Genomic DNA, 17,253 nt, shown 5'->3' with positions numbered 1-17,253 from the left:
TTTGAGGATACTCATAATTCATGATTCAGCTATGTAACACATTTTTTCTTTTTTTTTTTTTTAGACGGAGTTTTGCTCTTGTTGTCCCGGCTGGAGTGCAAAGGCACGATCTCAACTCACTGCAACCTCCACCTCCTGGGTTCAAGCGATTCTCCTACCTCAGCCTCCTGCATAGCTGGGACTACAGGCACCCACCACTACGCCTGGCTAATTTTTTTTTTGTATTTTTAGTAGAGACGGGATTTCACCTGTTGGCCAGACAGGTCTCGAACTCCTGACCTCAGGTGATCTGTCCACCTTGGCCTCCCAAAGTGCTGGGATTACAGGAGTGAGCCACCACACCTGGCCAATGTAATCCATCTCCAATGGTAGTCCCAAGACAAACACATGACCGTAACTTGCTGATTTCTCCAATGGAAAATATTGAATTAGCCAATCCTTTCTATGCTATAAGGGTTTTCCTAATTATTTTAGAAAAAATAAATCAGTATAAAGAAAACACAATTTAAAATAAGGTCTTGCAATTGCTTTAAAGAAAGCTTTATTTACTACATACATCCTAAGAATGTACTGTAAATGGAGCAAGATCTAAATAAAAGCTTTTCAAATATAAAGCAGCTAAAGTTAACTAAACCACTAGCAATGTTTGAAAACAGAACTCTAAAACTTTTTTTTTACATTTATATAGTTTGTTCTTAACACTAAAAAAAAAAAAAAGTTCACATTTCAAGTTATAAACTTATCTCAGTAGTGTACGTGAAATGGTTTTGAAACAATAGGAACAGGTAAGTCCCAGATTGGAGGCTCACTGATACTTAACTAGCTATGTCACCAACGTTTGTTTTTAAGGGAGTTTGGTGGTTGCCATGTTAAGGTATCCTTCCTTCCTTTCTCTTCCCCTTCCTCCTCTTCCTCTTCCTCCTCCTCCTCCTCCTCTTCTTCTTCTTCTTCTTCACAAATAATTTACAGGCATACGTAAAATACAGTAAGAACACTGGGTCACGGTTTCATCCAGTGAAACTCTGTGACAATCCTTCACTAGAAGGAGAGTACTTTTTTCACATAGTCAAGGGATGAGGATCTGATTCAAATTACATTTTGTTGAGTCACTCATTCCAAGAGATTTGAGTTTCAATGCAGCTTGTGGGGTACATCATCAGGAACATTGCACAATTACTTTATGTCATTTAAAAGAATGATGGAAAGGAATGTTAGGGGTGCTTAAAGGCCTCAGGAGGCACTCAATAATTTTATAGAATAGTTAAATAAATATTGCTTACACATAAAAACTCATCTCGTCTCAAGATGAGGGGGGAAAAGGCATTTGGGAATCTCTTAATTTAAAACAAAACAAAAGTACTTGCTAAGGGCATGATCCTCTTATGAATCCACAAGAATTCAGCCATCAACAAAAATCCCATGGTGGAAAGATTGTATGGATCTCTAATATGACATAAAAACGCAACTGTGTACTTGCTACCTTATTGCACACCTCACTTCCTTGATTGAGCCTTTAAAAAACAATTCCAAGTTGATATACATATTTTTAAAGTAGATGACAATCTTAACATTTTACTGTATTTTACATTCACTCTGCTAAACAAAAGCCTTTAAACAGGCACAAAACACTGCAACAATACATTAACTTCCTAATAAAACAAACCTTTTTAATAACATTGAAATAAAATGGTTTCATTTTGCATTAAACTACATACCATGAACTTCTGCAACATAAAAGGACTAAAAACAAGCATTAGAAGATATTTACAAACTCTCTTTAAACTTCTACAGGTCTCTCCTCCTCCTCCTGGATGTGCACACCCCAATTCAGTTCACCCATCAAGTGCACAGCAAGGGAAGAGAGATTTAATAAACAAAATGTTTCCAACACCCTTGAGGACCACGGACAGTTTTGCATGAAACATGGTAAGGCAACTAGAAGCATAACTTTCTGCTGACAAGAGTCTCTGGGGGTCTTGTCTATGATAACATACATTCTTTGTCCCTACAAACTCATACTTCAAAAATGAATAAAAGCATTAGAAATGGCATTAAAGTTTTATATTGGGCAATTAAATAGCTAGGCAAAGGTGTCTAATGCAGCTCGATTAAAACCTTGTACTTACTCTGCTGCTGAAAATAGCACACATAGAAGATAATACTTCCCCAACCAAAACAAAACAAAACAAAAAACATACAACGAAACAACAAACCCCAACAAAAACCCAGGAAGAAGTATAAAAGCCACCAGCTCCTCTCTCTTTCAGAGCTATTCATCAGTCCTAGGCTGGCCAAACATTGTGGAGGGACTGGGAATTTGGGGAGGAGGGGACAGGGTGAGAGATGGGGTAGTGGGGGCATGTGTAAGGTTAAGGCACATGGAGAATGAGCCCCGCTAATGGTGGCAAAGGAGAGCTTTCCAGTGTTTGGACTCAGAAGTGTGGCAAGTCTTTTCAATGTTGGCTTAAGGAGAGAATCAGTGTTTCTTTTAAAAAATAGTACCGCCATGATGATACATGGTAACACCATCAACCCTTAATGCCAGCAGAAATACAAAGATTTTACTCATTTTAAAATTGCACTTTCCAGTATAACCTTTAAAATAATGTTTTATGTAGTATTTTTAAGCACTACTGTTTGTATCTTTAAATATTGTATATATTTTTCAAAATAGTTCCCTAGCTGCTCAAGTGTGCTTTTTTAATATATAGTTGATATATTATTGAAGGTACTACAAAATAGAAATCTCTGGAGTGCAGAAGTTAAGAAAATAACCTTCATACTGAAAATATATCCTTAAAAAAAAAAAACAACAAAAACCTCTATACAAATGTAGTACAGCATACAAATTTTTAAAAGATGGTATGAAGGCACGAACCATTACAAGTCTTTTGGAAATGTATAAACGCAGGCCTGCTAAGTTGAAAATAGTCTTAAAAAACTAGTGAAAACTTCATGTATATAAAATATGTCAGAAATAAATCTGCGAACATTCTTCACTTTCAGATTGCATGTGCGAATTCAACAGGTTCCTTCTTCATAAATAGTCAAGCGTTCCTTCAGTGGTGTTCGTGTGGTTTGTCTTCGCGCTGGTCACCAGCCTCAGTATGTCTGGTAGACGTCGGGGATGGGGACCTGAATGGCAGCAGCAGGGAAGGCCTGAGGTATGTAGCCTGCGTATCCTCCATACACGGCGGCCGCGGCTGCCGCGTTCTTCTGTAGTGTGGCGATTGTGGCTGTGGCCGGAGCAGCAAATGGCACGTAACTGGCCCCGTAGATTCCGGCAGTGGGAATTCTCTGAACATTTGGAGCCACCGTGTATACTGGAGTTATTGGGCGGCCCTGAGGAGAAGAGACAAAAAGGAGCCTTCCTGAACAGGTGTATGTGCCTATCATCAATTCATTCAACAAGCCTCTCCCAGAAGTTGGGAATACAAAGACATAAAAGCAAGGGAGAGGAAGGCAGAGGGGCGGGCAAATAGCAATTATTGTAAGGAAGTGGGAATAAGAGCCACTGAAGAGGTAAGGTGGAGCTGCATCCTCAAACTCAGTGATGCAACCTTGTGAAAGTGAGAGGCCTGGAAGGCTGAGGGAAAGATGAAATACTGTTGCCCCTCAGTATCCTCACAGGGGATTGGCTCTAGGACTTCCATGGATACCAAAATCCTCAGATGCTCAAGTCCCTGAGAGAAAATGGCATATTTGCATTTAACCTACGCATATCCTTCTGTATACTATAAAAAAAATTTTTTTTTCATAGAGACAAGGTCTCACTATGTTGCCCAGGGCTGGTCTTGAACTCCTGGCCTGAAGCAATCCTCCTGTCTCAGCATCCCAAAGTAGTGGGATTACGAGCATGAGCCACAACGTCTGGCCTCTCTCATATACTTTAAAAATAATCTCGAGATCACTTAAATACTTAATATGATGCAAATGTTATGTAAATATTTGTTATATTGTATTTTGACATTTGTATTGTTTTTTATTGTTGTATTGTTATTTTTTATTGTCTTTATTTTTTCAATCAAGAATTGAATCCAGACGCAGAACCTGTGGATAAGGAGGACCTTCTCTGCACGTATTCTAGAATCTTCTACTTACTATTCCACTCAATCAGTCTATGCCCCAGAGTGAGCTAGAGAAGGCAGTGGAGAATCTACCCTCCACACAGTTGATTTCACAGTAATTAAAAATCAGTATTTTTCCTTAAACATGGTCTCTAGATACATGCCAGCAGCCTCAACTCATACTTAACTGATGGAATATGACCTGTCTCAAAGACAGAGAGAGGAGCAGACTGTGTCAACTTAGAGAAACAAAATATACTGATCTCCAAAGGGACAGCTTCTTCAGCTGTGACCTTAAAAAATTGTGACCATACATAATTTTCAGTCAATGTGATGGTTTCCATCATCTCCCACCTAAGAGATGACACCATTAATGTATACAAATTGTTGTAGAAGCTTACAGAAATAACCAACTAACGGGGAAGTTGGAGAAAATGTCTCTGCAGCAGGGATATTTGAGCTGGGTTTTGAAGGATAAGGAGCAGTTTCCAAATGAGGAAGAAGTGGGGAAGGACAAGCTAAGTAAAGTTGCCTGAACTGTCGACGGCCACCACTGGCTGTAGAAAAGCCCCTGCTACTTCCTTCTGTCTACTTGAAAATGCAACATAAGATGTTTTCAGAATAAACAGGAGTACGAATGGGAAGACTGCGGTTCAGTATTTCCCAAAGTGTTTGCCATCAAACTAGTTCCGTGAGATGCTTCATTGAAAAGAGATTTTGGATAAAATAAAACATTCATTTAACAAAATATTTGGTGCACCTCATGAGCCACAGAATGCCTTGTAGTAAATGCTGGTATGATCTCCCTATATCTTAATACATCTTCAAAATAAACAATTCAGCATCTATGAAATGGTGAATTAAAGTAATTATTTCTTCTCAGATTTTTATAAAGGAATTAGTTCTAATTTCTGTTACAAAATTTGCAAATCAGAGTTCCAAAATTGTGCTCAAAGGAACTTCTAGCCTAAGAGTACTTTTTAAAACTATAATCAGATAGTAATTATAATTTATAATAATTTTAATTTATAATTATAATGATAATTATAACAATTAACTCAGAGGCTGGGTGAGATGGCTCATGCCTGTAATCCCAGCACTTTGGGATGCTGAGGCCAGGAGTTTCTGCAAAAGATACAAAACTTAGGCAGGCATGGCGGTGCGTACTCCTGTAGTTCTAGCTACTCAAGAGGCTGAGGCATGAGGATCACCTGAGCCTGGGAATTCAAGGTTGCAGTGAGCCAAGATCGCACCACTGCACTCCAGCCTGGGCAATGGAAGTGAGACCTTGTCTCAAACAAAACAAAACAAAACAAAAACAAAAACAAACCCCAAACTCAGAGACTACTGTCTGCCAGGCACTGTTCTAAGTGCCTTATTTGTATGACAGTATTGAATCATCACAGCCACCAGTACGGTTGGTACTATGATTATATGGAGTTGTGTGGAAGTGTTAAATGACCTGCACAAAGTGACACAGCTTTTAAGCAATGCAATGTGTGACTCTGCAGTCTGCACTTTTAGCCCTATGTTAACTTGCTTCCTAAACACTAAACAATGAGTGTCTCATCAGCGACATTTTACAACCAGGGAGAGGAGCTCCGGAACTGGAAAGACTGTTCACAGCACAAGCCATCTTTTCCACATGTGTGGACACAGGTTTAATAACCAGTGCAAAAAGGGAGAGGAAATGGCAGGGAAGGCAATATGTGGGAGAGACCTTGCCATGTGCTACAGGCTGGCCCAATACCTGGGTTCAGGCTGCCCACTCAAACACTAAGTTTTGCACATACATGTGCACTGGCTTATGGCCTGGAATCAAGAGTAGGTCCCTAAACCCATGGCTTCTCTTTTCATTCGTGTGATGTTCCTTTTATATGGCATTCACCACACTATAAGGACAGAGCATACACAGATCAGGGACCTGATCTCCTAATCCCAATTCTACTCTTGGCTAGCAGTTCTGTCACCTTGCTGGGCCTTAATTTTCTTATCTGTAAAATGAGAATATATGGGGAAGCACTTGGTTTTGCTTTCCATGGTTTCAGTTACCTGCGGTTGACTGACGTCTGAAAATATTAAGCTGAAATTTCAGAAATAAACAATTCATAAGTTTTAAATTGTGCACCCTTCTGAGTAGCTCTATGAAATCTCATGCCTTCCCTCTCTGTCCTGCCTGGGACACCAATCATCCCTTTGTCCAGGAAAGCCACACTGTCTGTGCTCCATGCCCATGTCACTTAGTAGCCATCTGGGTTATCAGACTGACCGTCAAGGAGCCCTTATTTTACTTAACATCAGCCCCAAAGTGCAAGAGTAGAGATGCTGGCATTTTGGATATGCCAACGAGGAGCACTAAAGGCCTTCCTCTAAGCGAAAAGGGGAAAGTTCTCTACTTAATAAGGAAAGAAAAAAATCCTATGCTGAGGTTGCTAAGATCTACAGTAAGAAAGAAATTTTCTATCTGTGAAACTGTGAAGAAGGAAAAAAAATTGTGCGTAGTATATTATCGGTTTGGTAATATCTGTGTTTCAGGCATCCACTGGGGATTTTGGAATGTATCCCCCATGGATAAGGGGGGACCACTATACAATTGCAATAAAACAGCATATCAAAGAGCAGGAATAAAGAAAAATGCAATGGTGGTAGTGGGAGAAACATTTACCCATCTTTAAAAAGTGCCCCTAGCAGGAGAATCGCTTGAACCCTGGAGGCGGAAGTTGCAGTGAGCTGAGATCCCACCACTGCACTCCAGCCTGGGTGACAAAGTGAGAGTCCGTCTCAAAAAAACAAAAAACAAAAAACAAAACAAAACAAAAACCCCCCAAAAATGTGCCTCTAATTCAGGTGAAGAGTCCCTGCAGTCTTCCCTCTTGTCAAGGAGGAGCGGTTATCTTTGCTTTAACTAAATGGCTAAACAGGAACACCCCTGAGCGCCTACAACGTAGGGGAGGATGATTAAAGCTAGGGGAGGATAAGCGAAGACTGCAAATAAGAACCTTGATGGTGGCTGGGCGTCGTGGCTCATGGCCTTGTAATCCCAGCACTTTGGGAGGCTGAGGAGGGCGTATCATGAAGTCAGGAGATCAAGACCATCCTGGCTAACAGGTGAAACCTGTTAAAGAGCTGACGCACAAAGTCCACGGAACGATTTCACATTTTCACATTTCAAACCGTGGCTCAATGAAGTGGAAACCCCGTCTCCACTAAAAAAATACAAAAAATTAGCCAGGCGTGGTGGCCACGTGCCTGTATTCCTAGCTACTTGGGAGGCTAAGGTTGGAGAATTGTCTGAACCTGGGAGGCGGAGGTTGCAGTGAGCCGAGATCGCGCCACTACACTCCAGCCTGGGCGACAGAGTTAGATGTCGTCTAAAAAAAAAAAAAAAAAAAAAAGGAACCCTGATGGCAACAGTCAGTGCAGATTGATAGGAGACAGAAATAGTCAGAACATGATTATGGTGCCTGGAATTTGGACCTGACCAGAACTCACAGTGCACATCAAAGACAAATGTTCATGAGTTTCTTAGTAAAGAAGAATTAGAAATTATTATCAAAATTCCACTAAGTACTGCTGCTAAGTTATTGTAAATATTTACCATCAGTCCACAAGTACTATAACTACACTCAGTTGTTATTCTACAGTGTCATTTACAACCAGTTCCTCTTTTTGTCTTTCAGAAATCCCAAGTTAAAGAATACTTAATGACAGACTGAAAGACAAATAAGCTTCAGTGAGTCTGCCCTTTCTGAATAACGCAGTCAAGACTAGCATTCAGAGTGAGCAAAAGCAAGTAAACAGCATCCTACTGTGGAGGGTCAGAGGCCTGGCTCTGTCTCAGAATCATTGAGGAGCTGTGCAAAATATCAGTTCTAGGACCCCAGCCCAGTTTGACTGAATTGGAAACTTCAGGGATTAGAGTCTAACAATCTCTGTTTTTTAAAAAATGTAGGCCTGTAATCCCACACTTTGGGAGGTTGAGGTGGGAGGACTGCTTGAGTCCAGGAGTTCAATACCAGTTTGGGCAACATAGCAAGACTTTGTCCCTACATATAAAAAAGTTAGCCGGGCATGGTGGTGTGCGTCTGTGGTCCCAACTTCTTGGGAGGCTGAGGTGGGAGGATTGCTTTAACCAGGGAGGTTGAGGTTGCAGTGAGCCATGCACTCCAGCCTGGGTGACAGAGTGAGACTCTGTCTCAAAAACATCAAAAATCAAAAATGAAAAGAAGTGACCTGGATAATTCTTTTTCAGCTGGATAAGGGATCTTGGGCCTGAGTACTTGTGATTAGTATTTGCGATTCACTGCCTCACAGAGAACAGCTTTAACAAGATTTTCTTCTGTTAAATGGATGTCCTCCCTATGTCCTATGAGGTGAAGATGCAAAGAAACAAGACACTGTCTTTGGTTTGGAGGAGCTTCATTTTCCTTGGAAGATAGAACACATTGGCAGCCACAGGCCAAGTAATGATGTAGTAATGAGGAGCACAGGAGAGAACATTTCTCTAGGAGGTGGATGGGGAAGATTCTATGGAAGAGATGAGAATAAAGAAACCAGGATACAGTATGAACAAAGGTGGGGAAGGAGGCCAACATGGTAAGATGAGTTTGGGAACAGATAGGGGAACAGTGGGAGATATGGTTGGAGGAGAGGATTATGGACGTATTTTGTAAAAATTTTTTTGAGACAGGGTCTCATTCTGTTGCCCAGGTTGGAGTGCAGTGGTGCAATCACAGCTCACTGCAGCCTTGACCTCAAGGCTGGTCAAGCGGTCCTCCTGCCTCAGCCTCTCCAGTAGCTGGGACTACAGGCATATGCCACCATGCCAGGCTAATTTAAAAAAATATATATTTGGAGAGACACTGTCTCACCATGTTGCCCAGGCTGGTCCTGAACTCCTGGCCTCAAGTGATCCTCCTATCTTGACCTCCCTATGTGCTGGGATTACAGGCATGAGCCACTCTACCCAGCATAAAATTTTACATATCTATACAGATGTTCTTTCTCTCTCTCTCTCTTTACACACACACACGCGCGCACACACACACACACACACACATACACCCACCCACTGGGTTAACATTTTTTAAAGAAATCTTCATGGAGCCTCAGTGTGAAATGTGAAAATGCGAAATCGTTCCCTGGACTTTGTGCGTCAGCTCTTTAACATCATGAGCTAAAAATTATTCAGTGCTATTTAAAAAACATATATGCACAATATTATGACACTGTGAAAAATTACACATCATTTTTACATATTGATTCCCACCCTTAACAATGATATTATTAGGGTAGTACAATTAATTACAATTATTTTTTTCTGTCATGATTCAAATTCAAAATGCTTTGTGTCACCCAATCGCATAGCTGTAACAGAGAGCCAGGCACACAGTAAATTCTCAGTGCTGAATACTAAATGAATCCAGGATAAAGAGAGGCTTCACACGCAAATAACAACGACTGCAATCAGAACTCTACCTGGAAAGGCGGTGGCGTCGACACGGTGGGAATGACGGCGGCTGCGGCTGCGGCTGCGGCAGCTGCGGCGGCAGCAGCACTGGCTGGGTCTGGCTGCACAGCAATGGGGCTGATCATGTGCTCCACGGTGTGGATTTTGCCATCTTCAATCATTTTAGGGGCTGGAGCTGCTGGGAACATGGAATACTGGGCCCCAATGGCAGGGATGGCTACTATAAGAGAAGCAAGAAGGAAAAATGGGTCAATCACTTTCAGTTGCTGAGGGGGGTCCAGCACTTGCTCTAAGATATTTTTTATTTTTATTTTTTAAAAAACTTTTCTTTCTTTTGAGACAGGGTCTCACTCTGTGGCCCAGGCTGAAATGCAGTGGTGTGATCAAGGCTCACTGCAGCCTCAATCTCTTGGCCTCAAGCGATCCTCCCACCTCAGCCTCCTGAGTAGCTGGAACTACAGGCACAGGCCACCTTGCCCAGCTATTTTCTGTTGTTGTTGTAGAGACAGGGTTTCGCCACATTGCCCAGGCTGGTCTTGAACTCCTGAGCTCAAGCAATCCAACTGCCTTGGCCTCCCAAAGTGCTGAGATTACAGGTGTGAGCCACCGCACCCAGCCGAAGATATTTTTTTAAAACCACGTTTAGAGGTCAGGGGCCTCTCTAAGCTCACTATTGTTCTCTCAGTACAAGCCATGTACCCAGATGCCTGCTCCCCAAGAGGAAGGGATAGGCAGTGGCAGGTAACTACCCCTGCCTGTCGTGGAAGAGACCCCTAGAGTTAGGCTTCTGCACCAATATTTTCTATTTCTACAGAAAAATCAGTTTGAATCTTATTCTTGATGTCCTACTGAGCAAGAAAGGGCCTCTGACTATGGGAAAACAGGCTTAGACAAAGAAGTGAGATCAGAGGCCGGGCGCGGTGGCTCAAGCCTGTAATCCCAGCACTTTGGGAGGCCGAGGCGGGCGGATCACGAGGTCAGGAGATCGAGACCATCCTGGCTAACACGGTGAAACCCCGTCTCTACTAAAAAATACAAAAAACTAGCCGGGCGAGGTGGCAGGTGCCTGTAGTCCCAGCTACTCGGGAGGCTGAGGCAGGAGAATGGCGTGAACCCGGGAGGCGGAGCTTGCAGTGAGCTGAGATCTGGCCACTGCACTCCAGCCTGGGTGACAGAGCGACACTCTGTCTCAAAAAAAAAAAAAAAAAAGAAGTGAGATCAGAGGCTTGAGGCCTACCGCCTGTGAGAGTTGGGCCCGCCTGTTCCTTCCTACTCACCTCACTCATTACCAGTCCCACTGCCTTTTTTTCACTTTCACCACTATTTAAGAAACAGGTGCTGCTGAGGGTTTCATTCTGAGAACTCAGACCTGCGTACATCCTCCCCACCCTTTATTTCAGATTTTAGCATTACTGATTCAAGCAAAAACACACGGTAAAAAAAAATAGCACATTCCCCAATTTCTTCATGTCCACTCAAAGTAGCGAAGCTGTGGAGTGATTGGCTTTTAGTGGGACCTCCCAATTCAAAGAATTTCTGCAAGTCCAAAATTATGATTTCAACGAGAGATTCAAACAGATAGCAGTTACTGAATGTCAAGGTACAGTAAGAAGAGATCAAAAGGAAAAGATACTAGCCCTGATGTGTGTGTGTCGGGGGGCGGTGGGGGGTGTATTTGTGTGTTTGTGTGTGTTGAAAGGATAAGCAAAAATATGAAATGTGTACACAAAGAATCTTTCTATTTCTGGTTTTCTCCAACTGTAGGTACACTTATTCTAATAAGGATAGACTCAATCAAAGGTAAAGAGACAAATGATTATAAGCTAAACAATGGTATGGCCATTTGATAAAATGTACCTAAAACCTGAATCAAATATTTTACCTGCCTTTCCAACCATATCTTCCACTGGTCTTGTGCCCAGATACTTCACCACCACCCTGGTGCCTCTCCTAAAATACAATGTTCTCATTTTCTGGATGATCAGAAATAGACACCAAGGCCAATGGATGGGGCCCAGAGAGGGTTGTGAGTTTAAGCTACAAGGGGTTGTATGAAGTAAATGAATTGCTCTGGCTATCAGCCCACAGGAATTTCTACCTCAGCCTCCAGGACACAACTTTACATGACTAAAGATTATTTAACAGTTCTTTTCTCTTGTTAAACCTTAAGCTGCCTTAACTTGCCAACAGAAGTCCCCTTCCCAACAAGTAGAAGCGACAACTCCCATATCCAGGCTCTATTTTATGAAGTTACAGAGCTGTAGGATCAGTTTTACTTTGCCCACAGTGCCAATGACATTTAAAAGGCAATCTAGCCTAAGGAGTCACTTAATTGCAGAATTTTTACGCAGGCCAAAAAAAAAAAAAAAAAAAAAAAATCATTACTAGATTCATCAAAAGAAAGTTCAACTAGCAAAATACTTTTTAACCCTATGAGGCCAATGCGTACCTATGTCCCAAATGCACAGATTCCTTGACTCTATTTTAGCTAGGGAAAGAAGTGTACAATCTCAACCAGAAGAAAATCAGAGTAGCTGGGCTCTGAACAGTTCTTCAACCTCCTCCTGCTGAAGCCAGGGAGGGCGTCTGGAGGAGGGTCACGCCAATCACCCACGGACTGAGTTTTCCATGTGTTTGGATGCTTCTGCGGGGTGCTGCGTGAGTTCGTGCTAGACTCACACAATGGAGTTAATGTTCTTTGCAGGTTTGGATCAGAAGACCGGCCTCACGTTAGATGGCCATGGGCACTAACAACATTGATAAACAGGTTTGTGGGGCCTGGATGTGAAAGCAAAGTTCAAGGTCCCTGGCTTGAAATTATTGAGCACCCCTACTCCCAATCTACTGATCCAGCTAGAGGAGGAAATGAGTGCTGGAAATTAGAAACCAGGGAATTAGCTGCAAAAACTTTCACCAAAGGCCAGGTGCGGTGGCTCATGCCTATAATCCCAGCACTTTGGGAGGCTGAGGGGGGCGGCTCACTTGAGATCAGGAGTTTGAGAGCAGCCTGGGCAACATGGTGAAACCCCCACCTCTACTAAATATACAAAAAGTAGCCGGCATGGTGGTGCGCGCCTGTAGTTCCAGCTACTGGGGAGGCTGAGGCAGGAGAATCGCTTAACCTGGGAGGTGGAGGTTGCAGTGAGCCAAGATCACTGCACTCTAGCCTGGGTGACAGAGCAAGACTCCATCTCAAACAACAAAAACAACAAAACTTTGACCACTGCCTTGTCCCCAAGCATTCTTATTTGCTCAGACCATGACAAGGGACAAAAGGTGCTGCTGAATTCTGAAGGGGAATTTTCTGCCCTTCCCAACAACTCTCAGAATGGGCCAATAAGCTCTACCCTCTGACATCAGATGGTTGGGGCAGAAATAGGCCTGAGTAAGGAAAAGATACGTTTTACCTGACAGAAGATACAGAGAGCCTCATGTTCTTCCTTTCTTCTCCCCACAACTCTCCCTACTTAGCCACAGACTGAGAAAAAGACTAACAATGGGTGACAACCCTTTGAAAATCTTACTGCACGGCTGGGCGCAGTGGCTCACGCCTGTAATCCCAGCACTTTGGGAGGCCGAGATGGGCGGATCATGAGGTCAGGAGATCGAGACCATCCTGGCTAACACAGTGAAACCCCATCTCTACTTAAAAAAAAAAATTTATATATATATATATATATATATATATATATATAGACAAATTAGTTGGGCGTGGTGGTGGGCGCCTGTAGTCCCAGCTACTCTGGAGGCTGAGGCAGGAGAATGGTATGCACCCGGGAGGCAGAGCTTGCAATGAGCCGAGATCGTGCCACTGCACTCCAGCCTGGGTGACAGAGTGAGACTCTGTCTCAAAAAAAAAAAAAAAAAAAAAAAAAAGGAAAAAAGAAAACCTTACTTCAGGCAAGTTTGATTTGACCATGGTCAAAGCTACACCATCCCTTGAAGTTCTAGATAAGGAGGTCCAGGGGGCCACTTTCTTTTTGCCTTGACCCTAGCTGCCTGGGAGAAGAGGAACCCCTGTGCAGATGTGAGATCCCCAGAAAGGCTTGGATTCACTTCTAACAGAAGGGCTGGGGTTTATGCTGAATGGGTGCATTCTCAATCTGGTTTATACTGACCTGTACCAGGTTTAATGGCAACTGGGTTGACGGTAGGGATTTCCAAATTCGGCACAAGTTCATATCCTTTTTCTTGCTGCTTTCCTTTCCCTTCATGATATCGGCTATATATACCACGGCCAGCAGAATATCCCCCGAGGTAGGAACCCCGGGGCCCCGGGGCTCTGTTGCCAGCTGCACCTCGCCCTCGGCCTCTTATGCTGCCTGCTTGTAATAACAACACAAAAGATGATGAGCAACCAACAGTGATGGTGCTGGAGGCAGACCTCAGCCCTCAGTTCTCAGCATTTAACTGCTCCAGTCTAAGTTGCAGGTAGCTACACCTTTGCTCTTTAATAGGCTGGTAAAGATGCTTCCAACATTCTATCTCAGCCTAGATTTGCATCCTAAGCATGTCTGCTTAGTACAAGAGGCAAACTTGCAGGGTGAGTTTCTAGGACTGTATCTGCAATTTCAGTAAAGAAAAACATTCATAGAATACCCACTCCCCCCCCCAAAAAATTGGGGCCAGGTGCGGTGTCTTGTGCCTGTAATCCCAGCACTTTGGGAGGCTAAGGCTAGAGGATGGCTTGAGCCCAGGGGTTCAAGACCAGCCTAGGCAACATGGTGAGACCCTGTCTCCAAATATATATATATATACAATTAAATAATTTTTTTAAAAGTTAGATTTGGAAGGGGATTTGCTAGTCCACCTTCCTCATTTCATGCTTGAGAAAACAGGCCAGGGGAGACTAAAGTGACTAAAGTCACAGACTAGTTAATCAGAGAACAGGACCCAGAACCTATGTATCTTATTTTCCAGGTAATGCTGCGTTTCATTATATCCTAACCAATGATAACAAAAAACAAAATTAAAAATCATTGACTCCACCAACATCTTAAGATTTAATATCACAAGCAGGTTTTAACCTAAGCACCAAGAGATTGGTGGACGAGCCCCTAACCCGGTGGACCCCGGCAAGGCAGAATGCCAGTGTTTGCACACCCATGTGATTTTACCGCTCACCCCAGAACGACCTGTATTTCTATCAATGCTGCAGAAGTGATGGCCTTCGGTGCCAGCAAAGAACTAGACCCAGAATGCAAACCCAAAAGGAGGGTGGGAGGGCCTTCAGCACCTACCAGCTCAGCAAATGCCAGCCACGATATCCCTGGTGCCCCCTGCCTAGGAGGCAAAGTTCTTGAGGGCCCCACCCAGGAGAAGAGCCCCCACTAACCTTTCACGAAGTAGTCCCTGTTGGGCCCGATGAGCGCGTTGTAGGGGTAGCCGTAGTAGGCCAGCGTGTAGGGGTCGCAGGAGTACACGTAGCTGGGCTGCTGCGCCGCCTCGGCCGCACCGCCACCCCTGGCTGCCTTCTGGTAGCGCGAGTACTGCTCCTTGTCCACGGGCTTGGCCAGCGTGACCTCCAGGCACGAGCCCTCCAGCTCAGTGCCGTTGAGGTTGTTCATGGCGTGCACGGCATCCTCGCGGCTGGTGAAGTGCACGAAGGCATAGTCGCGGATCTTCTTGACGCGCTCCACGCAGCCAGGGTTGAACTGGCCGAAGCTCTTCTTGATGGTGTCCTCTGTGGTCTCGATCATGAGGTTGCGCACGTAGAGGATCTTCACCGTCTCCATCACGTCCTCGTCCACATCGATCTCGGGCTCGGCCCAGTCCACGGCGATCTGGTGGCCCCACAGCTGGATGCGGCCGGGCATGAGCTTGCGGCGAGCCATGGCAGCCGCGCGGTGGCTCTCGTACTCCACGAAGGCGAAGCCACGGTTCTTCATCTTGTCGGCCGCACTGGCGTAGACGATCACGTCCAGCACGCCCTCGGTGACCTTGGCGATCTCCTCCAGGATCTCCTCGCGCTTCTTCATCTTGGGGATCCCGCCGATGAAGAGGCGGCAGTTGTCTACGCTGCAGCACACGCCTAGCAGGCGACCCGGGCGGATCTCGTAGTTGTTGAGCTCGCGCACTGCGCGCTTGGCCTCGTGCTTGTGGCAGTACATGACGAAGGCGTAGCCGCGGTTCTTGCCGTCGAAGTCCATCATGAGGCGCAGCTCGTAGATGCGACCCACAGCCTCGAACACGGGCACCAGTTCGTCCTCGTACACGTCGCGCGGGATCTTGCCCACGAAGACCTCGCAGCCGCGCTGCGGGTGCGGGCCCTCCCAGCCGGGCGGTGGGCCGCCGTACTTGCGCTGCCCGTTCTCCTGCACCATGCTGTAGCCCGTGCGCTCCATCAGCGCCAGCAGTGCCGCCTCGTTGGGCGCGCCCGCCACGCCCTCAGGCACCTTGGCCGAGGACCCGGCGGCCGAGTCACTGCTCATGGCTGCGGTGGAATCCTCTGCGGTCATAATGTCAAAGGCATCCACAGCTGGCGGAAACCTGGGGAAGCAGAAAGGAGCGTGAGTGGGGAACCGCTGGATCTTGCCTCCTTTGGGTTGTTTCGCAGCCTTGCAAGTATGCATTAATAGGCCACGGGGAAGGTGAGGTGGTTTAAATGAGAAATAGGATGGAGGTGTTCTGGAAATGCAGCAGCCCTACACTTGTCTAAAATAGTCAAGTTGTCTTGCAGTAAGAACCAGAAGTGAGTTAGGAAAAAAAAAAAAAAAATCAGAATGAGCAAGTACTTCCATTTCATCAGTACCCCGATAGCTTTGAAGTTTTGCGAAACTGCTATCATTGTTGGTAAAAACCTCACATTCTTTTGCTTCATTCCTGCACCGTTAACTCCGCCTGATTTCCTTGTTATATGGAATTTGACAAACTTCACGTATTTCTTTGGTGAACAAACCTTTTTTCTTTTCTTTTTTAAGGGAGTCTTTTTCTTTGTAGGAATGGAAATACAGTGAAGATTTTAAATTATTAAAGAAAACTTTTAGGAGGTGTCACTGAATAGAGAGAGCTGTGTATTAAAGCTTTTTACAAGGAAGAAATGAAATGCCCACATTGCCACAGACTTGGTCTAGGAACTGTAATAAGAGCTAATCTGATTTTGATGGTCGCATTCAGGTAAAATTCTTGGTGTGAAGCATTCAAAGATTTGGAATCAGTCCTCGAAAGCTAGACTGACTTCAAGCTGGAGGCCTGGGAAGCAGCATCTACCTGGTAAACCACACTATTGTTTTCGAAGAACTGTCACCTGCATTCTCTTAATCTTCTTAACCTCTGTATATGGTATGTGATATTATCTTCAGTCCCAATTTGGTCATGGGGAAATAGGCTGAGAGACGTTGAGTAAATTGCCCCATTTCACACAGTAAGTGTCAGCTAGTAGGGTAGACTTGATTCCAAGTTTTCTGGCTCCAGATTCCCTGTTTTTTCTTCCAAACCCATACTGGGCAATGGAATTTTCTATGATGCTAGAAAAGCTGTCACTTGCCACATGTGGCTACTGAGCACTTGGAATGGAGCTAGTGTGACTGAGGAGCTGGATTTTAAATTTAATTAAACACCCACCTATCACAGTGCAGGTCTGAACTGTGCCACCTTCGCTTATATGGCCGAGGGCTCTGTGGAAATGATTCTAAATTATGCAGTAAGATTATCATGAAGAGCTGCAGACTATACTTTTGTAATGAAAGGCTTCAATTTGCCTTTAAAAAATGAAAT

The 17,253-nt window shown here is 44.3% G+C and overlaps 1 protein-coding gene across 10 annotated transcripts in view; it reads right to left on the bottom strand.

Annotated features, from left to right (window-relative positions):
- Positions 1–516: 516 nt before the first annotated feature.
- The window catches only part of RBM47 (RNA binding motif protein 47), a 205,635-nt gene continuing 188,898 nt past the window's right edge, over positions 517–17,253 (bottom strand). For 6 of the 10 annotated variants that reach the window (XM_031664638.1, XM_031664639.1, XM_009206702.4 and 3 more), the window contains 4 exons: positions 14,873–16,026; positions 13,656–13,862; positions 9,546–9,757; positions 2,837–3,342 (listed from right to left, as the gene is read on the bottom strand). In XM_031664638.1, the coding sequence (XP_031520498.1) occupies positions 3,103–3,342; positions 9,546–9,757; positions 13,656–13,862; positions 14,873–15,995 (1,782 nt within the window). In that variant the 5' untranslated portion in view covers positions 15,996–16,026 and the 3' untranslated portion in view covers positions 2,837–3,102. Of the gene's footprint in view, positions 3,343–9,545; positions 9,758–13,655; positions 13,863–14,872; positions 16,027–17,253 lie in introns of all 10 variants that reach the window. The other 4 variants (XM_009206698.4, XM_031664640.1, XM_003898615.5 and 1 more) reach the window with 4 other exon arrangements.

Source organism: Papio anubis, chromosome 3, assembly GCF_008728515.1.
Source record: "Papio anubis isolate 15944 chromosome 3, Panubis1.0, whole genome shotgun sequence".
Taxonomy (NCBI): Eukaryota; Metazoa; Chordata; class Mammalia; order Primates; family Cercopithecidae; genus Papio; species Papio anubis.
Note: the sequence above shows the minus strand (reverse complement) of the source record. Positions and strands in the feature narration are given on the sequence as shown.